Consider the following 27,633-nt stretch of genomic DNA (forward strand, 5'->3'; position numbering starts at 1 on the left):
TGCTGGTTAGTGTGCCATGATCACCAGTGCTGGTAAGTGTGCAATGATCAATGTTGCTGGGTAAGAGTGTCATGATCACCAGTGCTGGGTAAGTGTGTCATGATCACCAATGCTGGGTAAGTGTGTCATGATCAACAGTGCTGGTAAGTGTGCAATGATCAATGTTGCTGGGTAAGAGTGTCATGATCACCAGTGCTGGGTAAGTGTGTCATGATCACCAGTGCTGCTTAAGTGTGTCATGATCCCCAGTGCTGGTAAGTGTGCAATGATCAATGTTGCATCACCAGTGCTGGTAAGTGTGCAATGATCAATGTTGCTGGGTAAGTGTGTCATGATCACCAGTGCTGTGTAAGAGTGTCATGATCACCAGTGCTGGGTAAGTGTGTCATGATCACCAGTGCTGGGTAAGTGTGTCATGATCACCAGTGCTGGTAAGTGTGTAATGATCAATGTTGTTGGGTAAGAGTGTCATGATCACCAGTGCTGGTAAGTGTGTAATGATCAATGTTGCTGGGTAAGAGTGTCATGATCACCAGTGCTGGGTAAGTGTGTCATGATCACCAGTGCTGGGTAAGTGTGTCATGATCACCAGTGCTGGTAAGTGTGTAATGATCAATGTTGTTGGGTAAGAGTGTCATGATCACCAGTGCTGGTAAGTGTGTAATGATCAATGTTGCTGGGTAAGACTGTCATGATCACCAGTGCTGGGTAAGTGTGTGATGATCAATGTTGCTGGGTAAGAGTGTCATGATCACCAGTGCTGGGTAAGTGTGCAATGATCAATGTTGCTTGGTAAGAGTGCAATGATCACCAGTGCTGGTTAAGTGTGCCATGATCACCAGTGCTGTGTAAGTGTGTGATGATCAATGTTGCTGGGTAAGAGTGTCATGATCACCAGTGCTGTGTAAGTGCGTGATGATCAATGTTGCTGGGTAAGTGTGCCATGATCACCAATGCTGGTAAGTGTGCAATGATCAATGTTGCTGGGTAAGAGTGTCATGATCACCAGTGTTGGTAAGTGTGTCATGATCACCAGTGCCGGATGAGTGCCACTTGTGCTGAGAAACTGTTTAAAAAGTGTTTGGTAAGTGTGACAATGGTGATGAGTAAGTGTGTCAGTGGTGATGAGTAAGTTTTTCAGTGGTGATGAGTAAGTGTGTCAGTGGTGATGAGTAAGTTTGTCAGTGTTGTTGAGTGTGTTATTTTTTTTTATTCACATTTATTTAACGAGGATTTGTGTTATTTGTGTTATCATTCGGGATGTACTAGTAAATAATGAATTATGTCATTTTTTCTTCTCAGACAATGCCCCACTGGGTACACGTGCCTTCCAGGAATAGGGACGAACCCAAACCATGGCTACACAAGTTTCGACACTTTCGGCTACGCGATGTTATCTTCCTTCCGCCTTATCACACAAGACTACTGGGAGAACCTTTACCAATTGGTATGATAGATATTTTATACTTTTGCAATTTTTAACGAATAGCTGTGTTTGACAGACGTTCTCGGAGACAAAATTTGCCTAAATATTGCATTACAATTGATCAAACACCCAAACTATTGATTAGAAAAACAAAATACAAAAAAACGGCCTTGCATTCAGAAAATTTCTAACGTTAATAGCCGTATGGTTTTCTCGTTTCTGATTGGTCGTAGCCCTTCGGCTCTAGGTTGAGAAACCCCGTTACACTATATCCACCACATGTCGACAAATACGCCAGCGATCACATTACAACCAAATGACAATTGATGTCAACACAGTTACAAAAAGTGTAAAAATGAAAACGCATTGCCATGGCGACGGAGTTACGGTTTATATGTATTAAATTGTATGGTTGTTGTTGGTATGCTTTAGCTTTCACTTTTTATTCTATGGCCTGGCTGTATAAATGTTGGTCAACATTATGAATGTTTGTAGGGCACTGCTGTCAAGAAAAAATCGCGGTCCCCTGTGTGTGGCGAATGCCCTTGATATCACATGCAACAACAAACACAGCCTGCTAAGTTATTGAATTTTTACAACAGGAATATGCTCACATTCACAAACCATGTTTCCTATAACGAAAAACAAAACAAAAGGTTTGCTTGGATCGGAAACGGGTAACGTTATCAAACGTGTAACAACAAGCCTACACTTATTTGGTTATTTTATGTTGCACAATGTTATGTATTGTACAATCTTCCAGCCCTACCTGAAAACAGGCCGATGACCTGAGCGCATGTACTGGGAAAATAATAAACTGTATACAATGTATAATATATATAAAACGATATGATTTACCAGGAAAATGCGAAGCTTTCAACATTCATGGAACCGACTACCATACTGACGTGTTTGATTCCATATGCTGAACGCTCACATCGCTAGCTCACAAGACACCCGCACATGTTATACATCGTTTTAAAGCTTAGAAAACTGGTGTATATTTTGCCAAACATATGTCATCAAACACGTCAGTAAAAACGGGCATTACTCAAACACAATATTAACGAGTAAAATTATACCGATCAAATGACACTAATACAACACGGCAACAACAGCCGGTTTCGAGTTGACAAATACAAAATTATACGCAATTCTAATTCGTCACAAGTCCATAAATATGTGAATATATAATGTCGATCACTCACCGTCAAACAAGTCATTTAATGTACATGTGAAATTTGTGGATATCGACCATGCAACCGTAAGTAATCAAGTTGATTACAGAGCGTAATGTGGTTCAGCAATAAGGTAATGTCAAGTTGCAGAAAACTATCGGTTAGAAAAAACACAAAATATGACAAACGGCCTTGTGTGTAAATGCGTGTAAAGTGCCAATAGCCGTATGGTTTTCTGATTGCCCTGCAGTCCTAGGTTAGAAAACCCCGTTACATACCTAGCGGGCGATTAGAAATTGATATCTTCCTTCACGTCCGGCCTAAATGTTTTTTCCTTGGTAGATAATCCGAGCGGCCGGTCCGTGGAACATGCTGTTCTTCGTCTTCATCATCTTCCTGGGGTCCTGTTACCTCATCAACCTGATGCTGGCCGTGGTGGCCATGTCATACGCGGATGCGAACGACAATGTAAGGCTCTAGTTGCATTGCTTAAGATAATGTCTGTCTTGGCAGGGTTTTTTTTTCGAATAGGTGCACGCATCCCTGACACATTAGGACATTTATGCCTTGAAAGAGATATCCACAGTACGTTATAATCATTGGTCCAGAGCATCGGTTGCTTTAGGCCTTCGTCGCATTTCCGAACCGGGGCCCTGCCGGGCAGCTTTTGGAAACAAATAGTATGATATAAAAGATATCAATCTTTGCAAGACGTAAAGAGAAAAGTTGTGGGCGTTATCTGTGTATAATTAATTTGAGCTGCCTTTTTTTCTGAGGTTTCTCCATAAATCCACATCTGGTACACCCCCAGACTTCATAAATAGTCCATTCCAAAGCAGCCAGCGATGAATGTGATATGATATTTGATATTCCCTCAACAGTTTAACATCTATTATCATAATACCGCCACGTTTCCGACGATTTCTCTAGCCATACTGATTTGACAAATTGTCAACGCATCGTTTTCTCCAGTTACATGTTGCTGTTACAGCTTACCTTTGCCACTTCTTCTGTGTATCTTTTTTGTCGTACTATAAACGTAATATCGTAATTGTAACACATCGCAGAATTACACGGAGAACGGGTGCGTGGTTGGGAGGGGGTTCAATAATACCGCCAGGAATAAACACAGCACAATTAACTACCACTATGTACCTTTATACGTCCTCTGTTGTTCCTTCCTTTCCTGTTAGTAATTGCACAAAAAAACTGCATGAGCATACAGAAAGTCATGAGAAAACGGATGTATACTTTCAAGAATTTTCATTTGATTTTGGTCTGTCACAACCGCTATGACGTAAAACTTCAGTGCTAGCGTAGATATAACAAGACTGGCAATAAAAATATTATAGCCAGCAGAAATGTACTATCCCTGGTACAGCACAATGGTCTGCCAGTAACCTAAACCTACAGCTGAGCACTACAGTGTGTAGTGGAGAATGAAAAATAAGGAAGAACCAACTGTTGCCAGCACTTCCGTCCTTGAATGACTTTCTTGCACCTAGCCCACATGGCTGTCCTACTTCGTAATATTCCAGTCCTTGGATAGTATAATAGGCCTTGAACAATTATATTTGGCTCTGAACATGATAACCATTTGAATGCCATCATTCAAGATCATGACCTCTATATAGTTTTTTCCTGTCTGCCTGTGGCGTATGGCTTGAACAAGCTCTAGAAAAGAAAATGTATCCTTCATAACATAACATAACATAACAAGCAAGACAACGTGATCCATTGTGCAGAGTTTCCCTGTCTACCACTTAAGTTTCAAACGACAGATTCCTCCAGGGAGCCGGTGTGACCTACATTCCACCATTGCATACCAGAGATACATCTGGAACAGATTGGGGGGGGGGGGGGTCGGCTTGCATACCCAGCATACTGCATTCCTGTGGAAAAAATGCCTGTGCAATTCCTAGAATTTTTGCAGACTGAAGGCAATATATACCACTTGACGACTCCCCAGAGGCGTAGTCAAAAATGGCGGGAAGATTGCGGCGTACGTTCAATTTTGCCCATTTAGCCGTAGATCCTGGCTATCATGCAACGGTTCTTCGCACTTTTACTCCAGTTGTAGGTCACCCACAGAAATTCAAAATTGCTGTTGAATCAGATTATGCTCGTCTCGTCTCGAGGAGGTGTGATTATTATCTGCAAATCTGGCAATGAATGTGACAGTGTCTTCGTCCCACGACGAGCTCGCCTGCCCCGAAAAAGAACTGAAATCTTTGGCCTTGTAGTCTTTGAATGCATCCTTATCGAAGCCTTTTTAAAATGTGCTGAACCCGTGGATGTCTGAAGTATGCATAGCCCGGAACTTACTGTTGTTGCACTAGTTTATTTGGCTGATTTATTTGGCGGTATTATGATTAGTGCCGGTATTATGATAATGTATGTTAACGGATATACATGTATGAACACCAGTTTGGTAGAGCTACATAACATTAGACAAAAATATCGTATTACATAGTACCAGTAAGTTCATTTGTAAAGTGTAGCGTCCGTACCCCCTGCACTTCTGTTTCTATTGTCCAGACTATGTAGCATGAATGAAGATTTCTGGTTGCTTAGATTCTTCTGCTGGTGTGATGACATGGGAAGCATTGCGTAATATTCTTTATGTAGACCATCACTTCTTTACCTGCAAAATCTTCCATCAGACCTGTTCTTACACAGTACAGATCCAACTTGGAGGATTCCTAATTGGCATGTTAATGTTTATACAAACATTAATGAAACTGAATGAAGACCTTTATTGTACAATTTTGCCCAACCGAGCTAAGTACAGGTCACAACAAATCAGGACATATACATATAAAAGTATCACAAATCTAGTCTAACACAGAAGTTCGGCTTCTTCTCGCTTCTTGGTAATGGTGAAAATGTAGGACTGTATGGGTTTCGCTATTGTCGGTTTGTCCAAAGAGGTTAAAAAACATCTCCTTGGTTTGTCAAAACGCATGAGAAATATAAACGTTTCATGTGTAATAATGGATGCTTCAATTAATAATTACAGTAACACTCATTAGAGAACAGACATGTTGCAATGGGCTAAATGGGCTAATTCTATTGTCTTTTCTATAATTGTGTAGCATCCGTATCCTTGAACTGTTCATAAAAGGTCATATGAAAGATTCCATGTTATGTAATACAGGTATTAGTGCTGTAATTCTATGTAGAAGCCTATGAAGGCTAGATAACCAGATAAATTTAGCTACTGTTGTGCCTGGATTAGGAATTATAGTATTTGATCTTTGCTTTAAGCCAAAAAGCCTACAAAATATTACAGTTGCTTTTGCAACAAATGGCCAGAAAATGACCTACCATAGTAATACCGCAACTTAAGTTGATTTTCATAGTAATATAGTAATAGAAGATGATGAGGATTATACAACCATTTTTTGTTCTACCCCCTTAGTGATCCCCTTATGAAAGCCATGTAGCAATATTATAAAAGCTCATTGTCAGGAGGTCCTTTAGATAGTATGCCCAAGGTCTTTCAACGTTGAGCCTTTGAACTGCTAACAACAATAAAGGAGTAAAATGAAGTTGAATTTCCCCCCAAGTAGCCCTTTTTGGAATACCTGTCAACTGTGAAGTAGGCGTGTGCATGTCCAACGTAGTGCATGTCTGGCAAACTTTATCCTCTAGTTTCTACAGTTACGAAAAGTTGTTCTCAGTCTGACGCCTGACTGTAGGTTAGTTAGTTAGTTGGAATGGATGAAAGGGAATTTCCAACAGTTAAAAACACACGGTCGTGCTGCCGTTTACATTTGGCTTAGTTAATCTTTTAATACTACATGAGTAAAACCTGAGTCCTGAATAAGGGCACTATCCATGATAAACCTTTGGCGAAGGTATGTGTTCGTGGAACTCTAGTTTGTAATGCAATTTTAACCTTGTGGTCCCGTCACGTTAGGACGATGACGACGATTCGTCCTCCTCCTCATCGTCGTCGTCGTGTTCCTGTTCGGGGAGCGGGTCATGTCACTCTGGAGACTGCTGCTGCGAATGTGTCTCCGTGGCAAGTGACGCAGAACGTGGTTCCAACCATTCCCTGGATAAAACAGGCAGCAAACGCGGCAGCAGGTTATCAAAATACTTTCATTTTATGATATTTAAGAATACGTGTTTCTTGTTCCTTCTGAAAAACTTTTATCCGCAAGTTTAGCTATGAAAACACAACAACAGAATTGACTGGAAGTAATTTTGCATAAAACAATCGACTATTTAAAAAATGCAAACAAGACAGACCAAATTTCCTGATAATTTGAGATTCAAATTAATGATGGCAAAATTCATTACCTAATTAACAATACATATCTTTTAGTTGAAGGCATATTTTCTTGTATTCTATCATTCCTGTCTACTTCTCTGTTCAGACTGATCTGAAATTATGTATCATGATGCCTATACCATTGGGGACACTGATGAAGTTCAGAAAACTATACATTTTTATGTGTAGATTCAGCATTCACAACGTAATTTTGCGGAGTAGATCGTATGAATTGTTGAACGACAGCATTGTCCAGAGCCCCACCATGGACAGCATGGTTCGGAGTCCAGATACAGAGCGGACGTCTCTTCCAGATATCCTCAGCAACCAATCGGAAATGGACATGAAGGTAGATTTTATAACATACTATAATAAACAATAGCCACTAAAGGTTTGACAAAGCCATAAGCTAAAGATAGGCTACAGAGCGTTTTGGTAGTGTTTGAGTGAGTAGCGCTTTCTGTTTTTCTTGCCAGCCTTCCTGCGAAGTCCATGTTTCCAATTTTCTTGCCAGCCTTCCTGCGAAGTCCATGTTTCCAATTTCTCCAGTTTATTATTTTAGCCCTCTCGGGAACAAAGTGTTATCTTTGTGACAAGATAGAACACTGAACAAAGTTTTCTTCGTTTACTCGTTTTCAAACTTCTTTAATTCTTTAGTAAACGTTTCTACGACTATCAGTTTAAAATGAAACAAATACTATCATATCGGCGCTATATGAAATAGTGCATTCCGAACTTAACCTATTGTATCACGTTTGAGAACATTCCAATATCAAGTAATTACGCCACAATACAATAGGTTAAATTCGGATTGCACTGGCTCTGTCTAAATCAGATAGCACCGATAGTATTTGCTTCATTTTGTACTGATGAAGGCGACAGACAGAGTTGATCTACCAACCTGATGAAACTATTTACGGAAGATATGAACTTTTCTGACGTTCTGGTTATATACTCTTAGCAAACATAGTATTGAAATAAAATTTTACTATGACGTTGATAATTCATCATATTTATTACACCCTTACAGGTTATTTCTAACGAACAAAACGTTCCAAATGGGATGGCGCCAGAATCATGCCATAACTGTAAGAATTGGCAAGATGTCAGAGACTTCAAGGGAAAAACAAACACGGAAATACCATGTAAGGTTTTTCATATTTCTGTCCCTTTGAGTTAGGGATTTGCAACATCCTTTAAATGGACGAGTGGTGCTATTCTGATATTGAAATGATTCTCTTCCTTGTAGATGCTTAAAATTCTTGTAGATACTTATCTAAAGACATACCGTTCTCCAAAGGAGAGTGTTCCAGTTCTGCTAGTAATATTTTTCTGAATCCCATAATGTAATTGTATCGACCATTTGACATTTAACCTGTACAAGGAAGCATTTGCATTATAAAGCATTATCCCCCGAGTAAATGTACCCTCCAATTAAATTACAGCCAGGTGTACAACCATTGAACAAACTTCAATTTGGCAGCTCTAAAGAGATATTTGGTTGAGCTTGACAATTACTTTTGCAATTTGTTTCTGGATACTTGTTTGACAACTTGTAGCCTCAGTAACTTTATTTCCCACTTGCTTTGGTAAAAAAAGGGGCTTTGAGCCTTTGATCTTTGTCAATCATCCCATTGAAACTTAAGAAAAAAGGGTATTCATAAAATATGGCAGCTCTTAAGAAATCGCGGTCCGATCTTAAAAACAATGTTTGCAGCATGTGTGTGAATAGTTGTTCATCATTTCCATCCTTAGCAACCTAATTCTTCTATTTATATGACCCCAAAGTTGACTTGAACTTTAGCAAGTATCCCATAGGAACCACTAGTTAATGCATCACACCCTGGGTCTGCATGAAGGGGCAATACTCAGTTACTGGATTATAAATGGTCCATTTATTTGTTTATCTGTGATTAATTACTATAAATCTAGTTGATTTTTTGTACATAAAGATGTGGTCTTTTAGAAAATAACACTCTCCTCTGGAGTACATTAAGTCTCATCATCTTAACCCTCAAGCACCCGACCTTTTTTTGCGACTAAAATGACCGAGTGGGTCCAAACGGACCCCAAAATGTTTTGTTCATAAAATCTCAGTACCATTTCTTATCGGCGATCATTGTATATGCATTGCTTTGTCAATGTAAGAGGAAGATTTTGAGATGTTAATGTGTTGCTAATTCCAACTCATCATCATAATTTATGCAAAAGTTCCGAAGGACCACGTTTTGCACTAAACCTATTCCGACCAGATAGGGGAATTTTGAGGCCCTCAGCAACACTTATGTCCAATAACTCATGAACGGCTAGAGCTAACGCTACGAAACTCTTTAACTTATCAAAAAATATTGTTTGCAAAAGTTTTTGGTCAATAAAATAAGTTTATCATTTTTGGGGGTTGCCATGGCAACCATATTCTAACAGGCATATTTTGCCAAAATTTGACAATTTCAATTTAAACAAGGTTTTCTTGGTAAACTACACCTGTTTTCTGACAACAATTAAATTCTATGAAATGCAATGTAATTTTCATGACTTAAAATGTATAATTTATGCTAATTTCATGACGTCATTTGTCAAAATCCAAGATGGCCGCCCTGATTTGGTAAATGACGTCATAATGTCGTCACATTACATGTTGATGACACAGAAATTTTTGTAAAGATTAAGGGTTACATTCTTATTATCGTCTGAAAGTTTAGTAGTCATACTATAAGCGGTTAAGGAATTAGCGTCCAAAGTTTGTTTTAAAAACTACACATTTTTGCTGGGGTCCGTTTGGACCCCAGAGGGACTGAACACAAACTTTCTTTATAATTTCCACATATTTGTACCAATCTTTGCGAAAACTTCGGAGAAGGTATAAGACATATTGACTGACAAAGTCACGGAAGGATTTTTTCTTCCGATCAAAAATGTTTCAAAATGTACGCCTGGGGTCCAAACGGACCCCACTCGGGTGTTTGAGGGTTAATAGCCAAATTTCTCTCTATACCTATGTCATGCTCTGGTTCCGGGTCGGAGTTCAAATGGCGGAAGGGTGGTGTAATAGGCCGGAAGTGCGCTGTTGTCTCCCTAACTTTTGCATCCTATTGCTTGATGATCGTTGTAGCTGAGCATAGAATTGTCTTATTTCCTGAAGAGCCCGTGGGTTTTATCATTTTTGTGCGCGGAGTAGTTGGTCGGCCAGCCAAACCATTTTTGTATTAGTCCGCTGCAACGGTGAAGCGGTTTTTTTCGCCTGATGACCCAAAGAGTAACGTTTTTCATGCGATTTCGATGAAATTACGTCATCGGAGATTGCAATAAAGTTCTCACATGGAATTTTTTTATTTTCATTTTGCAAAAACATTAAGAATTTAGCTTATCTACGACGTAGGCCGGGAAATTCATTTTCCAAGCAGCTTCGATCAAAAAGTGTTAAAAAATTATGGTTTTCGGGTTCAAAATAAAATTTTACTACATATTCTACCCAAAATAAAGAGGCAACAGACGATACCAGGAGGTTTGTTGGAAAGAGACAGTAAACGGCTTTCCACCATATTAATTAAGTTTTGCGTCCTACGTTCCCTAGCGGAACTGTAGCCCTTCGGCCTGAGGCTGTCTGCCAACCTCCGAAATCGTAAAACAAACTCCGGTCCGAGACCTTCTGTTGGTTGTGTTTTACAATTTCTCGACTAAAAGTCCCCTGCTGCTATTAATACAAAGACAGTATCTGCTACAATTGTTCCCCTTGTATTTTTTTTTCCCAATGACAGGGTACTATGATACGGATGACGATGAAGACGTTGAAACTAAAGAAAAGCTGGCGGACAAGTTGAAAACCTGGTGTTGCAATACCTTTTGGAACAGTTGGGAGTGTTGTTCTTGCTTCAAACGATTTCAAGAAATCCTGTCCCTTTTTGTCATGGATCCGTTGATAGACCTCTTGATCACACTATGCATTGTTCTGAACACAATGTTTATGGCTATGGACCACTACGGCAAAAGCGAGTCTTTTGAACTGACCCTTAAAACAGGAAACTACGTAAGTATCAGATCATTGCTTCAAAAGAGAGTGAAAATATAAAAGTATTTGTGTGATTTACTTGAACTTGTCTTCATATGCCCGGAAAAGTGGCTCTAGGAACATCTACATTCTCTTCTCTACAGAGCTTAAAAAGGACTCAAACTTTGCCTCGAAGCTCATCTGTGTAGATAGCTACAATAAGCCAAACCTGTTCTCCGGCAGTTCATCTACAGCCTTCGCCAGATTTGAATTAGCAATCGCTAATGGATACCGCCGTATTGACATACAAAACTTGATGTGACGTAGTTATTCTTTTCGAAGCTTGAACTGTTTTAGTTTAAAGTAATTTTATACCTTAATATATTGTTGAGCGTAACATATATATTTCCAAATTACAGGTTTTTACGGCCATATTTGCAGCTGAATTTTTTCTGAAGTTGCTTGCCCTCGGGCCTGCAGTGTACTTCAGCAGTGGCTGGAACTGTTTCGATGCCATCATCGTTATCCTCAGTCTGGCCGAACTTGGATTAGAAGGCGTCCAGGGGCTGTCAGTTCTCAGGTCATTCAGATTGGTCAGTACCTTTCCAACTAACCGTCTTTCCCCCGTCCCTACCTACATTTATCGTATTAGTTATAGGGCTTAACAATAACATTCTTAAGCTGTTTTGTTTACAATAATACAGTATCTTGTCTTATCTTGTCACTTGTCTGTATCTGTATAACCACCACATCCACCAGTGTTTTTCGTCCCAAAGGTGGCACACACGAGTGTGCCCTACTACTTGCTTAATCGTCTAGGTTGGTTTGATTATCATATAATTATTAATCCCAATGACACCATCGTATCTTTTTTTCTGTAGCTGAGAGTATTTAAGCTTGCCAAGTCCTGGCCGACGTTAAACCTGCTCATCTCCATCATTGGCAGCTCCATAGGTGCCTTGGGCAATCTGACGTTCATCCTCGGCATAGTTGTCTACATTTTCGCTGTGATCGGAATGCAGCTTTTTGGAGCTGAGTATGAGAAGAGATTGGATCTTTTTGACGGCGAGGTACGACTTATGCCAGCGATTCACAATTCAGTCTTGAGATAAAAGGATGGAAGTTCTAGTTCTAGTTTGAGTGACCGTTTGATTGGCATTTCTACGTACTTTCTACGTACTTATTTTAGTATCCAACTGGACACCGTTTGTCTTTTCCACCCCTAGATACATTTCTTACTGCCGATACTGAACAATATGCTCTTTTTAGACAGGATTGCTGATATTGATTATTATCAAGATGATGATGATATAGAATAGTGAAGTACTAGGATTGCTATAATAATTTGCCTATATGTGTTACCCAGTTACCCAGATGGAGTTTTGTGGACTTTTTGCACTCCTTCCTCATCATCTTCAGAGTGCTGTGTGGAGAGTGGATTGAAAATATGTGGGTGTGCATGCTCGTCAACGGATGGGCCTGCATCCCCCTCTTCATTCTGTCAATGATTATAGGCAATTTGGTGGTAAGAGGTACCTCCTAATTCATGCCACACCGAATCACAGTCCGAGCAATTCAATTCATTCATAATCGGCAATAACTCAAAAACATAAAGTTAGAAAAATAATTTTTACCTTTTTCCATGTATTATTGATACCTCTCATTCATCATGCATCCAAGGTCCCCATGTACATGAGTTATATCAAGCGATCGTCAATCTTCACTCAAATCAACACAAGTTTACAGTAATCGCAAAGTATCGCTAGCCTCTCTCTACATCTATATCTATATCTATATATGTCTCTCTATATATAGAGAGAGCGTGTGTGTGTGAGAGAGAGATTGATATAGAGAGATGGAAATACAGATAGATATAGATAGAAATAGATAAATAGTTAGTATGTGGGTAGGTGTTGGGAAGACGAAGGTCAGGTTCGATTTTGGGCCCCTTGTATGTGACATTGGTACTGCAGCAGCACTTCCGTTTTTAATGCCTTTTTACCTGGATCTGCTATGGTCTTTATTTTTTGCTGGCAGATAGCTTGTGATGTAAAGAAAAGGAAGTGTGTTTGGTACTCCTGGCAGCTTGCTCTAGAAATGCAAGGGCGTTTTTGTCGAAATCATGCAAGGAGAATCACGAAACACAGGAACGACGAATTTTCATGGTATTTAGTATGCAGGTATCTCAGTCAGAGATGCACATAATGAATTGCATTTTGTGAAAATTATGAATTGATTTGCATATTTAATGCGAAAATCAATTTTCATAGTGTTATCCATTATAAGAATCAAATACATGTAATATATAGTTTGTGGCAGGGGAAAGTTTAGCATATACCAATTATGCAAGTCAATTTGAATATTTAATGCGAAGTGCCATTACTCTTCTAAAATTTCATGATTAGATTGTGAACATTGTGACCTGTGTAAGTTAATTAAAGGTGTACATAACCAACCGAAGATTATGCAGCTGTGGAAGTCATTAGCATAGTCAGAATATGTTAAATCACGGAAATAGGATCTGTAATCGACTGAATTATAAAAATAAGCATTTAAGTTACCTACGTTCAATCAAACCCTTCTTAAGTTATCCGCTTTGAATGTTGATTTGATTATGTGGATGAAAGCCTTTGAGAATCTGAAACCTGACGCGAGCGTGTGGATAAAAACTGGCCAACAAAAGTTGTCTTTATTATGAAATATACATATAAGTAGTCAGCAAGGTTGAACAAATGACTAGCCACTATCCATAAAGAATAATAGATTTTTCATTTTCATGAGATCCATAATCTACAAGGTTGCAACATGTTGTAACATGTACATGTATTCCTCTGCCGCCTGTATAGATCCTGAACCTATTCTTGGCTTTGCTGTTGAGCTGCTTCAGTGCAGATTCTCTAGCAGACAGACCGGAAGGTGATGGTGAACCAAACAATCTGCAACTGGCAGTAGAGAAACTCAAACGATGGGCCAAAATGTTACTTGACTTATGCCGCCCGAGTTTTTGGAGAAAACGACGAAAAGGAAAAGAAAAGTTCAACGAAGCGAATCCTACGGACGGAGAAACCTCCAGGGAAGCTGTAGAAGAGACGGGTATGTAAACCTTCCACTGTTATATCTCACTGCTGAAATACACTATCTTCTCTCACGTGGTAACTGTTCAATCCTTCTTCATGGAGGTTAGGTAAGAGCCTATCATCTCTTTCTCTTTTTCGAATAGATACTGGTGCATGACTTTATTTGATATGTATAACACAAAGGCACTTCGTGTATAAATGGCTTCATGTATACACAAGAACATTGTATACACAAGAACATTCAAATGAAATCTGAATGCATCTTCTTCATTGCCATTCCCTATATCGAAATTGCGAATGAATGAGCATAACGCTGTTTGGCATAACTAATGTTTATAAACCCACTACCTCACCAGATCTAAAATGGCATATGTAGCTGAGAAATAGAATGTCGATTGCTATCAATTATGAAAATTAATACGTTATCTTATTTAATATATAAATTCACTAAATTTACTCCCTGATAAAGCCTAAACTGCGTGCGTGCCCAAAATGACAGCAATCAGTCGTTCCTTTCTTCAGTTATCCTTATTGGAATGTGTGACAAAAATACCACTGCAGTTCCAAAATCAAACGTTGGAGGGCTCAAACTGGTCACACCTTGCCTTGATGTACTAATTTGTAATTTGTACTTTTACAGTGAACGAGCAAGTCCTCGATTCCGTTTACACCGTCAATCTTCCAGAGGAGGTTCCAAAAACTTTACCAACAGTGACGCCATCCCAATTCCTGTTGGGATCGCCCACCCCAGCGCCATTGTGTAGATTCGGTTCGAACTATGACGTCACAGTCGTTGTTCCCACGCGCCCCATGAATGGCCATGCACCGATCGATGGAGCTGCGCTGATGAAGAACGTTGATTCAAACCAAGTGCCAGTATTTAACCATAGATTATCAGAAAAGGTACTAGTAATGTATCAACGGGTTCTACATATTTCAACCTTATCTATACTTATGCTTAGTATAATAAGGGGAACAATTGGGTTTATAGGGATTTTATTTGCAAATTTCGTGCCACATTCGGAGCCATTCTGGTGCGAATTCCAAATGGACCTTATACCCCCTTCACACGTGAAGGAATAAGCCCAAATGCAGTCAGAATGAATTTTTTTTCTATTCCTGTGAATTCGTATTGTATCCTAAAAATTCTCACTGCCTTCCAGATATTCTTTGGCCACATTCTGGCATGATTCGTGTGACTTGCCGTTTCGGTTCTCCATCGAATGAGATAAGAATGTTTCTAATAATTTTGGAATGCCGTAGAATGCGGTCATACTAAAGTTCGAATAGTTGAAATACACTTATAGTCCACTCTGAATGCCTTCGATATTTTTCAAGTTCAAATACACTTTGGCAGTTTTTAACATGTCAAAAACTTTTGGGCTAGCCAAAAGAACGGGTACAAATAGCTGGGATGCAGTGAAAGTTTCTGAAACACACTACAAATGGTCCATTGCCAGGAATAGAAAATCCTATAAATATCATAGCTATGCATGTGTTATATTGATTGAGTGGTATCATATATATTGAGTGAATTTGCGTGCCTTAATCGGCAGAGCGTTGGGCTCAGGCCCAAGAGGTTCTGCGTTCGAAACCTGTCATGTCATCTTGTGCCATTTCTTCTTCTTCTTGTGCCATTAGGAAAGGCTCTTCACACGACTTTCCTCACTTCACTCATCAGGTGACAATTAGTACTTAGATTCTGCTGACGTCCCCCGTATAGGACGAAAAATGAGGTCCCATGTTTGGGAGAATCACGCCCCACGAACGTTAAAGAATCCACCACACCTTTCGAAAAAGAATAGGGGCATGGCCAGGTGTCCTATGGTACAAATCATTCCGTCTGGACATAGTGATTTACTACAAACGGCCTGGCGAACCTCCGTCTCGTATCAGCTATACAGTACGGTGATTCACATTATTCACCCGGACGGGAGACCTGACGCACCCTGTCTTGTATCAGTCAAAAGAAGGTTAGGCGGTATAACCCCGACGGTTCGCCCTTACGTCGACTTACTTACTTACAGTTCCTGACATACATCATGGAGGTAATGATTACAGATTCATGAAAAAGAGATTATATGAATAGTGCGCCTGCCTAAAGCGGCAGTGCGTCTAAAGCTCAGATGAGCATGTTCTCGGAAATCGCAGTGTTGCCATCTAAAATTATTGACATGCAACAAAAAGAAATTTACATTGATGAGATGAAAATATGCTCACTTACGATTCATGGCGTAACATAGTTGACAAATTATGAAATATACGTACAAACTTGACTGACTTGTACAATTGCAAAGATGACCCAAACGACCGGATATGAACCATATACCAGATTTCACTCTATTATGTATTTTTGCCACGTATAATGATATATGGCTACAGATTAATCAGCACAAAAGGAACTTGAAACTAACACATTGCTTTTTACAGATTGAAAGGCACCTGTTGTATTGGTGTCTTGTTCGCGTCCATATCGTGTGGAGTTCGCGTCCACAACACGCCTTTTCCGGGCATTATCTCAAAAGTTGCCTTGGGTCGCGCCTTTTTGCTGTCGTTTGTTACGCGCCAGTCACCAACAGTCGCCAACGTACCATAGTACAGTGAGATACCCCATTAAATAAGTATACCAATTAAGGCGGGACTACTCTTATTTGTTCAAGATTGACTCTATCAATCATGCAGTCATTCAATGAATCAATAAATATTTTCGGTGAACAGCTCTAAATACATGCCCAGATCGTATTTTGAATTCGACAAAATAAATTGCCTTTTCTTGGTGGTGGGGGCAGTGGATGGAGTGAGGAAAATCATGACAAATTCCATTCCCAAGGGTACAACACTGGTGGCATGTTAGGGGTTCCGAACCCAGGAACTATAGGACTATGGGAACTTCTCAATGATGCATGATGGTGTGATGTAACGTTAGCCAATCAAGTAGCAATGTAGAAATGATGGACGACATTCAAATTACAAACCCTACATTACTAATTTGGCTTACAGACATCAACAATTCATTTTTTTCACTCAAAGTTATTCGTGTTTTAGCCATGTATGTTTATTCTCCCTGTCTGCTGAAACACAATCACTTTGTCCCGATGAAGGGTGCAGATGACCTTGGCATTTGTAATGAATTTGGAGCAGCGCAGTCGTCCCAGGGTGCAGAAAATGGGAAACCGATCAACTGCAAATCACCGAATCACCAAGACAACAGTGAACAAAAGAGTGGCCGGCCAGAAGGAGAGAGCACTGGTACTGGAAATGTCAATGATGACGATGATGAAGATGCTGATGTTATCATCGATTGCTGTCCTCCTGTATGTTATCCATGCTGCTACAAATGTTGTGCATGTGCCAATGAGGAGAGAAAGGCAGGGGAGATATGGAAGAATGTCCGGCTAAAAGCAAACTTCATCGTTCTTCACAAGTACTTCGAAACGTTTATCGTTGGGATGATTTTGCTGAGCAGTCTGGCACTGGTAAGAGTGTTTGTTGATCACACATTGATGAGACAGATCATTCAATTGAACTATCGTCTAACACCTTTATCATCTTACTTTATAAAGAAAGCAAATTTAAGGCAACGTCACTTTGATCCACATATTTTACACAAATCCCTGAGGTTGCAGTTGTCTGATTCTAGAATCAACAGCTTCTACTACAATGGTCTTTACTCCACCATCACAAGGGAATGTGTTATTCTTGTCTCTTTCTGTAGGCTTTCGAAGACATATATCTTAAAGACAGACCCGCCTTGCAGCTTGGCCTGAACATCGCGGATCGACTGTTTGCCGTGATCTTCTGCTGTGAGATGCTGATAAAGTGGATTGCGTTTGGGTACAGAAAATACTTCACCAATGCCTGGTGTTGGCTTGACTTTGTCATCGTTATGGTAAGTAACACAAGATACCAAAACGTGAACTCCTCTGATCGGTGGTCCACATTCATCTTTTAGTCTTTTTTAAAAGACTTTCAACCTCCGTCGCTGTTCAAAAACGTAGCCGCAGGGTTCATCACCCCCCCCCCCCTGATGCTTATCGCGAACCTCGAAATTAATGCCCCCATGAGTCTTCAGCAACGTCGGCTTGATACCTGAGCACCGATTATTTTACCCACCCTTGATTCCTTCTATCACCTACCAAATTATGTTGATGACTGCTGGGATTTACTTTTCTTTTCTTATAATCTGTAGGATTGTGAGGATTGTGATGGTTCAATGTAACTGTGAGTTATTATCAACGTTGACATGTTTCTATTAGGCCTAGCTTAGACAAAACATGGGTCGTGGGTCTGACTGCCAGTTTGGTGTTATTTCGGTGGCACTTCATTAGCGATTATTACACTGCTTGTAAACCCAAAAGCAAACGTTATCATCCAAAATAAATGATTCAATTTTTAACGTAGCCTGAGAGTAATCAAGTACAGTTATCACTTAAAACGAAAACAAAGAACGAGCAAATTCACCACCACCAAACGGCGCGTAAAATCACGTGGTAGGACTGTGGATATTATTATAGTAGTATTAGAGGACACGATGATAACACCACACCCTCTTATGAGACATGCCTTATTTGCCCTGGTTGTAAAAAATCTTATCTTTTTTTGTTGTTGAACCAGGGGTCAGGTCGATCTCCTAACCCACCAAGGTAACTCTGACCTCTGACCTGCTCCTTCTTGCTCCTGAATAAATGATATCATCGTGACCCTCTAATACTATTGTAGTTTGCAATCTACCCACTTCTGGGTAGATTTGGCTTTGAGTAAATACTCCGCTATCTGGTACCTCTTAGCTACGCCACACAACCAGCCTCCCGCAAACTTATTTTCACTATACAAAAACCAGCACCTCTGTTGTATATCTCTTGTGCCTTCGTAAAAGAAATGAATCACTCTAAATACTTTTTGTTATTTTCTTCCCTCGGTCTAAATGTATTTTTCTAACAACCTATCCTCTCCAGTTCACCGAAATTGCTTAAAACTCAGGCCCGTCTGTTTAGCAAGGTTTCGCAGGTTCGTAAAAGCAGCTTCTGGTACGGGAAAGGCTGGGGTCATCATTACGTCTTACGGTCAGGTTGCATTGCTTATGCGCAGTACCGATGTATCGTGCCAGACGTTTTGGTGCATCGTTCCAGATTTCCCTGCTTGGAATAGGGGCTGAGGCTCTTGGCCTTTCTAATCTGTCGGCATTCAGATCGATGCGAACACTGAGGGCTTTGCGACCGCTGAGAGCAATTTCCAGGGCCGAGGGCATGAGGGTAGGTACCGTTAATAACATTTGAATCACTTCAGCATCAGTCGTAGTCATCATCGTCAGTGCCAAATAAAAACTCAGATGAACAAGAAATCAAACATCTCATACTTCCTATGGTTTGTTTGTAATTTCTTAGTTTTCTTCGAGTTTCTTGCCGATTGGTCGTTATGAATTGGGCATGTGAGGACCAAATCTAAATCATCTACGAGGGGCGTGCAATAAGTAATGGTCCTGACCCACTTCCAGTTGTCTGATCTAAATGAAATTTTGTATGTGTAATAATTCATATCTCTATGGGTTATGTTGCAAAAGACAGCTCTGAACTAATTGTGGTTTCTGATTTACTGGTGTTTGAACTTAGTCAGGTGCGAAATGGACCAGGTGTGAAATGGAACCAGTTGAGTGTCGCGCAGTGATCCGGTTTTTGTATTTGAAAGGACGCACACCAAAGAAGACTTTTGATGAAATAAATGAAACTTATGGTGATGATGCCCCATCATATGACCTTGTAAAACGCTGGCATCCTGAATTCAAACGTGGCTGGAAGTCTGTGGAAACAGCTCCCAGACCTGGTCGTCCCTCTTGTGCCATTGATGAGGCATCAGTTGGAGGACCAACCTGGGGTGTCCTACAAAATCGGTGTCCAGAGCTGCATCAAACGATGGGAGAAATGCATAACTCTGGGTGATTCCTATGAAGAGAAAGACTAATAACTGTGCCAAGTTTCATTAATCTCCTGCTATGGGAAATGGGTCAGGACCATTACTAATTGCACGCCCCTCGTAAGTGTGGTTTGTTTGTTTGCTTGGCCAACCAAATGATGTCTCATGATTTACCACTTAGAAATTATAATAGTAATGCAAATGTAGTGATTGTTATCTGCCCACCCGACATTACTGTTGTCGCATGTGTCGAACTCCTTAAATGGATAATACAAATATCTAGTTCGGCGACCTCATACCTCCATGAAATATCTAGACCTTTTGTAGATTTTAGTTTTGTATATTCTATGCAAATGACTCATGTTCATTGACACAAGTGTAACAAGTATAAATTCTCAACATTTATCATTACCTTGTTTAACAATGTTTGCATAGCATATTGGTGTCTGTTTATGTTCCACCTGTAATAAATTATATGTGCTACATTCGCATTCATTTAAGCCCAGTTATGGAAAACAATGGAACTATACAATTTCAATTATGCAAATCAATGCATTTGCATAACATGTGCATGATTATGGAGATTGTTGCCTAAGCTACCTTCATGCCTAAAATGATAGAAATCGGTCGTTCTTTTTCTGTTATCCTTTTTGGAATGTCTTGACAAAACACCACTGCAGTTACAAAATCAAATTTAGGGGTCCACATTGGCCTGACGTCGAAAGCTGATACCAAAAACATGAAAATCCGTTTATCCTTTCTTGAGTTATCCTGTTCGGAATTGTTTTACAAAAATGCCCCTGCGATTCCAACCCTAGCCGCTAGAAGGCCTAATTGCACGTCACTTCTTCCCGAGCACAAGAGCTATCTAACACCTAAAACCTACACGGCTACAGAAAAGTAACAACCCCAATTTCAATCCTAAAGAATGTTCTCCACCAGAAAATCACAATGGTCATCTGTATAAACATCTAAAGAAAACAAGGCATCAGTCAGCTGAAACTCCGTGCTGGGGGCCCGTACAAGCTTCCCGGTATATATTCCTTTCCCGGCCTTTTCCGATAAAAATTCGCGAATACCCCCCCCCCCCCCCCCCAACCCCCCTAATTACGCCAAGGCCCCCAGAGCAGAGACGCCGGTGAAGGAGGCTAATCTGTTCTCCTGATTCGATCCGTAGCATCCGACAACTCAAATCTGTCAAGTAAGGACAAACTGAATTAATCGTATGGATGACATCCTCTGTAAACCCCAAACCTAATGTGCGGGGCGAAGGGAGGCAAATAGGTTTGCTTTTGGAAACGGTAAGACATTTCATATAGTATCCGCTATCTTTCGTTAGTGTCAAATCATATCCAGTTGCGTGAGTAACTGCTTTTTGAGGAAATCGAGTAAAAATGGTCCTAAACCACAGAACTAAACATGTGGTGCATTCTTTCCCAGGTTTGATTTGTCTTATGTTCACTTCCTTGAAGTTCAAGTTAAAGACAGTAAGACACAATAAATCATCGCCATTTCAACAATGTTTTATTGCAATTCATGTTTAAAGATGAAAACAATGGCAAAATGGCCCTATACCCTGACCATGTGCCCCCTTATTAACATGAAGAACAGGTCCTCTGGCGAGCATAAAATTTTGGGTGACATGTGGCTACATTTGTTTTAGAACAGGCAAAAATCGATCCGCGCGTGGATGTCATCCATAAAATTAAGATAGTGTGGCCTGGACTGCGGAACTCAACAAATTCTAACAAAAAAATGGGAAAGCTTGGACCCTACCTGTTCCTATTGTCCCCAAACTTTAACTTATGATAATCTTTCAACTATCATTATTGTTACATTGTATTTCTGTATTATATCATACAACTGTAGACAGCGTTGTAACAGTACAACTTCATCCTGGGTTCATAATTCAGTTTTAGACACTGATGACGAAACAAAATTCCATTTGTTGAACACAGGTGTTCTTGGACTGGTCTTCTTGTCTATGAGTCAATTAGCATAGTCCTTTTTGGGCAGAAGTGCTTTTGATTTTTTTTTTTTAATTCAGTTTAGGTCTGGGTTAATTATTCAAATGCACATCGTTGAAGAGCCCATATTTTGAGTGTTTTAGACCTGTCTATTTTACTGTTTTACATTGGGTGGGATGGAAGAGTCGGCTCTTGCAGGGGGATGATTCAAAAATCAATTTTTTTTACTAGAAGTGTTTTTGGACTTGTTCACGTGAGGACAAGACTGGAATGTTCCATTCTCGCGGTGTGATTTTTTAAAATTCAATTTTAGACAGAGGTTATCATATGTGGCGTCCCACATTGCAGTGGAAGTGTTCTCGAGTCGGCGTCACAGCGATTTCGCAACCCCCCCACCCTCCCCCAGCGATTGGCGAGATCACTAACGTTTTCGCCCCCCTTTATTGTTTTGGTTACTACATATTAGGTGCGCTTCCTGGTACTATACTGCACCTGGGAGTTACATAGTTGGTGTGTCACCTGGTATATGGCACCTTATTACCGTAAGATGTCATATCTCGAAAGTAGATACTATATTGTTCGGTGCAAACAATACATTGAAATAATAAAAAAAAATTTTTTTGGAGCTGGGGTGACATAAAAAACAGTGCTATTGCGAACGTATAAATCAACACCGTCTATGGTATGGAGTACGTCAGCTATATGTTTTCAATTTGTCACAGTGTTTTCTTTCTTGTTCTGGAAACATTTCCAAAGCACTAACAAAAACACGTGCGTAATAGTTTCTCATTATAAACACTGTCTACGCGCAAGTTGATATACCTGTTGCTAAATGCTACACAAACACTGGTAAAGTACCAGTCTTAAGAAACACGGGTAAACGCACCATGTACCAGTTCCTAAATACTAGAAAAAACAGTCATGTTGGAGGTGAAGATACCCCTTGGCCATGTGCATATGCCAAAATGTGCGTTATTCTAATGATTGCCTTATTTGCATAATTAATAAAGACATTACATAGTGCTTTTGTGGTCAATTCATGGTAGAGACTTCATATTGGAGATATATAGGTTGCTTGAGGACAGGTGAATACAATGAAATATATTCTATGTCGAGACTCAGTTAATATATGCAATAATGGGAATACAAGGGACCCAACCCTCCTTGTCTGAAACAAGTTCAACTATCTTATCGATCGCTGTGACACCTGTCCATTTTAAGTACGACAGTAGGCCTAAGTAAGTAAGCCTCACAAATAGCCCATTCTCGTACGGGGATGGATTTTTTTTATATTCACTTTTGGGATGGTCCATTCAATATGAGTTGGGATATGGTTGAAATATAATGTATCTGCTTGCGAAGATTGCCTGTCTAGTTCATATCTAAACCAAGAACACCTCACGGTGATTGACTTTTTTGTATAGTCACTTTTGGGACAGTACATTTTATATGAGTTGGGATATGGTTGAAAAATACTGTATCTGCTCGCGAATATTGCCTGTTTAGTTCCTATCTAAACCAAGAACACCTCCGTTCTGCAGGTAGTGGTGAATGCACTGGTGAAGGCCATCCCGTCTATCATGAACGTGCTGATGGTGTGCCTTGTTTTCTGGCTCATCTTTGCTATCATGGGCGTCCAACTATTTGGTGGACAGTTCTTCAAGGTTTGAATTTTTATATTACACTTCAGCTTACTCTGTTTGATTTTGAACCATGATATCCGAGAACAAGACATTTTTGATATCACAAATCATCCTGCTGACATCTTCAGGCGCCAGAAAGAAAATGTGTACAGTGGTTTTAGCATAACTTGACTTACTTGACATATATCGGTTGTCTCTTCTCCCCTGCCATCCCAACCGAGACCCTGTCCAGCATTGCTTGACATAACTACTAATATGACATATGCTTATCTTGATCGTCACTGCTTTTTGTTATTTGAAAATTGAAGGAATTCTGTTTGTTCAAAGTGTGTAGATGAAAACAACAAACGGCTACCAACCAACATTACCGATAACAAAGAAGAGTGCCTGATGAAAAATTACACTTGGATTAACTCCAAGATCAACTTCGACAACGTGGGTCAAGCTTATCTGGTATTGTTTCAAGTGGTAAGTCTACTCCTACACGTAGCCCGTGTCACACATATCACACGATAGCAAATTCTTAGGGAAGTCGTAGTTGTGTCGTGCCAATTCAGCTCTCTCGTGACGCGGAAGGTTGTAGCAGATGCTTGTAACTGGTACATGGTGGGTTTTGCCACGTCCACTATAAACGTTGTGTGATGTCTGTGACTGCACCGTAGGCAATAAGCTTTTCTTCAATTGACAGTAATCCGTGTGGTTATGTCTTACTTCTTTATTGTCCGTTTCAGGCGACGTTCAAAGGATGGATAGAGATCATGGCCGATGCTGTGGACGTCAGAGGGGTAACTTCTTTTCGTCTCCTGCGGCTGTTGACAAAGGCCAAAGGGCTATATAGCAGGGGGGTAAAACGTGTCATCATCCCAAGGTTTTTGTCTCAGTTGGGAAAACCGTTGCTAGTACCATGTTCAAGGTCGATTTGAGTATATGATACGTTTGACTGAGCTGGAGTTTTCCGTTATATTGGTAAGGATTTGAGACATGATATATAACATAATTCGTCACCCAAACAGAAATATTCCCACTTTGCAGTCGAATACAACTTTCTGTTTCGATATGTTATGCTTGCTTGTACGACAGAAAGAAAACTTGAGGAACTTGCGAGAAAACACGTGAGATCGCGTAATCGGCAGCGTGCTTGGCTCAGTACCTACATGTCCCGTGGTTTTGAGTCCTGCCGTGTTACCGATCTTGTGCCCTCGGAAAAGGCAATATTATACACGACTTTCCTCACTTTACTGTTCAAATGAGACCCAGATTTGACTAGGGACGTCCCTCGAATAGGACATTAAATGGAGATTCCATGCCTGGGGTGAGACACACACCCTTGCCTGGGGTGAGACACACATCCCACACGTTAAAACGTTAAAAAGCTTTAGCAGCTTCTATCTATTTGACCCAAAATTGACCTGGAACTTCAGCAATTATCCCATAGGAACCAATACTTAAGGCAAGGCGTTATTCCCATCATACATCACATCCCAAGGGTTTGCGTGCATGAAGAGGCGATACTCTGTTACTGGATTATATGATTCATTTATGTGTTCATCTTTGAGTAAGTTTTTGAAAACTTAGTCGAGTTTGTGTTGTCTTTGTGCGTCTTTTAGAAAATAACACTCTCCGCTGGAGCACAGTATGCTCTGGAGTACAAATGGCGCCTGGAGTACAAATGGCGCCAAGTGCAGTATAGGGTACTATGCACGCCGTATTGGGGATCGTGCTGTTTTGGGACAGTCCTATTATAAACTGAACAAATCAAACATATTAAAAACCAATACAGAAGCCCGTGTTTGAGTAACGAACAAACAGCATAGACCTTCTGGTGGCTGAGAGTGGAGAGTGCAGTAGTATAGGGAAGTTAGCATGACTCATCGCAAACTATCTAAAACTTATTTCACTTCTAAGCGAACATGTTCATATCTTCCACCAGGTCGGAATGCAGCCAGACAGAGAGACCAGCCTGTACTTCTACTTGTACTTCGTTGTCTTCATCATCTTTGGCTCCTTCTTCACTCTTAATCTCTTCATCGGTGTCATTATCGACAATTTCAACGCCCAGAAGAAGTGCATGATAAGTATGATAAGCTAGTTTATTATCTCATCAATGGGGTGTGCCTTCTAGGTGGAGCCTCGTCCATCCTGATCTACTAACACCATCGACATGTAGTGGATAACACACGGTGGAAGGTAACCTCCGCAGGCAACTCAGGGATTCCAGTGTTAAGAACAATTTCTCATCTCCTGGTACGTTCGTAAATCTGACTCGCTCAGGCCACCTCATCACTACAGGTATCTGTAAATATACTGTACAGAACGGCGGGAATATAACCGTCAGTCGAGTCATAGGGGGCTGTCTTATGTTTCCGTCACCTGCTTGCCCGCATCCGCTCCAAACCCGTGCAATGTAGCCCCGCCTGTTGTAAACTCGCAATACAACCCATGGCTGCCAAGAGAGTGCCCTTTCCCCACCATTAGTATGTACTACTATGTCAGAGGAGAAGGTGTGCATCATTTTTAGATGCCGTTTTACGTACAAAATTCCTATAATATTATTTCCACAAGAATGGGGTGGCCTCAAATAAAATCCATGAAATGACATTCCAATAACATTTAAGTATGTGAGATTTCCTGAGTTGCTTGTACTGCGGTCAATAACTAATAGCTGCTGGCCTAGCTAGGATCTGCCTTCTGTATTGGGATAGAGTTCCTCTTAATATGTATATGTGCATGTATCAGTTGGACCTTCATATTAGTACATCTCTCCATAGCTATAGCTAGAGAGAACATCTACAATTCTATCATTCACTTGCGTGTAAGTCCAGAATCATTCACACAAACCCTTAGTCGACGTATAATTAGGAACATCGTGGAATATATGTTTTACAGGATGCTCAGGAATGTAGTGTTCTTAGTAGTGTTCCACAAAACATACTATCGCACCTTTATTTTGCCTTAAATGCCAATCATATTAAGTTATACATAGTTTCTCTTGTTCAAAGCATTATTTAAAATATTGCCTGATGGATATGTAACCTTAGTTCACAGAAATATCTACCGATGATTTGGATACATGTCGTTAATGTAAACAGCCCTCTGGTACTTAAAGAGAAATGACTCTGAAGCGCTCTTGAGACTAGTAAGAGAAGCAGCCGAAGCGCTCTTGAGACTAGTAAAGAGAAACGACTGAAGCGCTCTTGAGACTAGTAAAGAGAAACGACTGAAGCGCTCTTGAGACTAGTAAAGAGAAACGACTGAAGCGCTCTTGAGACAAGTAAAGAGAGAGCTACCAAGTCATCTACGGTGTGTTATCCTACTACGTTTGCTCACATGATTCATTTGCCTTGCCTACTCAGGGGAAGGAGGGGAGTCAGAGGACCTTTTTATGACGGAGGACCAGAAGAAATATAGAAAGGCTATGAAGAAGCTTGGATCGAAAAACGCAAAGAAAGCGATACCAAGACCAACGGTAAGAACCACACATTCTGTCTGTTTCAACCGAATTAAAGGTTTGACATGGAACAGTTTGTTCCAGCACAACGAGCCGAAGTCTTGTCTGACCTACTGCAGTCTTCCTCAGAATTGGCGTTCATTGGCGTTCCATGTAGTGCTACCAATTTAATCTAAATGCCATCTCAAAAAGAGCCGACGGTGCACAAATGAAAATATTTGCACTTCTAAAGAGAGCAAAGCATGATATATAACTTTTCATCCGCCTGTGTAATTCCGTGTGAGCATGTATTTTTTGTGCAAGCTTGCAATTGAGTCACCACTTACCAGTTCACTCAAGTCTTTCTTATTTTACGGCTCGTCTGGTACTAATAGGGCCTTCACACTGAAACCGAATCAGCAGGAATCAATCAGAACCAGCCGGAATGAAGTATTTGCAAAATCCGTCCCACATTAGGGCCATTCGGGGGGGATTCCAAATGGACCTTATATCCCCTTCACACGAGAAGGAATGAGCCAGAATGCCGTCAGAATGAAAATTCTTTTCTATTCCGGGGAATTTAAAGTGTATTCTAGAAATTTTCACTGCCTTCCAGATATTCTTTTGGTGACATTCGGGCAGAATTCGAAGTAGCTTGCCGTTTCGGTTCTCTATCGAATGAGATAAGAATGTTTCAAATAGTGTTGGAGTGCCGTAGAATGCTGTCATGTTGCAGTT

The 27,633-nt window shown here is 40.3% G+C and overlaps 1 protein-coding gene across 3 annotated transcripts in view; it reads left to right on the plus strand.

Annotated features, from left to right (window-relative positions):
* LOC118406397 (sodium channel protein type 4 subunit alpha B-like) overlaps nucleotides 1-27,633 on the plus strand; it is a 77,937-nt gene that overhangs the window by 40,592 nt on the left and 9,712 nt on the right. The window contains exons 8-26 of one of the 3 annotated variants that reach the window (XM_035806436.1): nucleotides 1,303-1,447; nucleotides 2,947-3,072; nucleotides 6,527-6,696; nucleotides 7,073-7,232; nucleotides 7,914-8,028; nucleotides 10,642-10,910; nucleotides 11,291-11,464; nucleotides 11,753-11,941; nucleotides 12,238-12,396; nucleotides 13,718-13,964; nucleotides 14,589-14,851; nucleotides 17,050-17,424; nucleotides 17,664-17,837; nucleotides 19,078-19,200; nucleotides 23,367-23,489; nucleotides 23,796-23,936; nucleotides 24,200-24,253; nucleotides 25,399-25,543; nucleotides 26,822-26,934. In XM_035806436.1, coding sequence (XP_035662329.1) covers nucleotides 1,303-1,447; nucleotides 2,947-3,072; nucleotides 6,527-6,696; nucleotides 7,073-7,232; nucleotides 7,914-8,028; nucleotides 10,642-10,910; nucleotides 11,291-11,464; nucleotides 11,753-11,941; nucleotides 12,238-12,396; nucleotides 13,718-13,964; nucleotides 14,589-14,851; nucleotides 17,050-17,424; nucleotides 17,664-17,837; nucleotides 19,078-19,200; nucleotides 23,367-23,489; nucleotides 23,796-23,936; nucleotides 24,200-24,253; nucleotides 25,399-25,543; nucleotides 26,822-26,934 — 3,265 coding nt within the window. Of the gene's footprint in view, nucleotides 1-1,302; nucleotides 1,448-2,946; nucleotides 3,073-6,526; nucleotides 6,697-7,072; nucleotides 7,233-7,913; nucleotides 8,029-10,641; nucleotides 10,911-11,290; nucleotides 11,465-11,752; nucleotides 11,942-12,237; nucleotides 12,397-13,717; nucleotides 13,965-14,588; nucleotides 14,852-17,049; nucleotides 17,425-17,663; nucleotides 17,838-19,077; nucleotides 19,201-23,366; nucleotides 23,490-23,795; nucleotides 23,937-24,199; nucleotides 24,254-25,398; nucleotides 25,544-26,817; nucleotides 26,935-27,633 lie in introns of all 3 variants that reach the window. The other 2 variants (XM_035806437.1, XM_035806438.1) reach the window with 2 other exon arrangements.

This window comes from Branchiostoma floridae, chromosome 19 (genome assembly GCF_000003815.2).
Source record: "Branchiostoma floridae strain S238N-H82 chromosome 19, Bfl_VNyyK, whole genome shotgun sequence".
NCBI classification, from domain to species: domain Eukaryota; kingdom Metazoa; phylum Chordata; class Leptocardii; order Amphioxiformes; family Branchiostomatidae; genus Branchiostoma; species Branchiostoma floridae.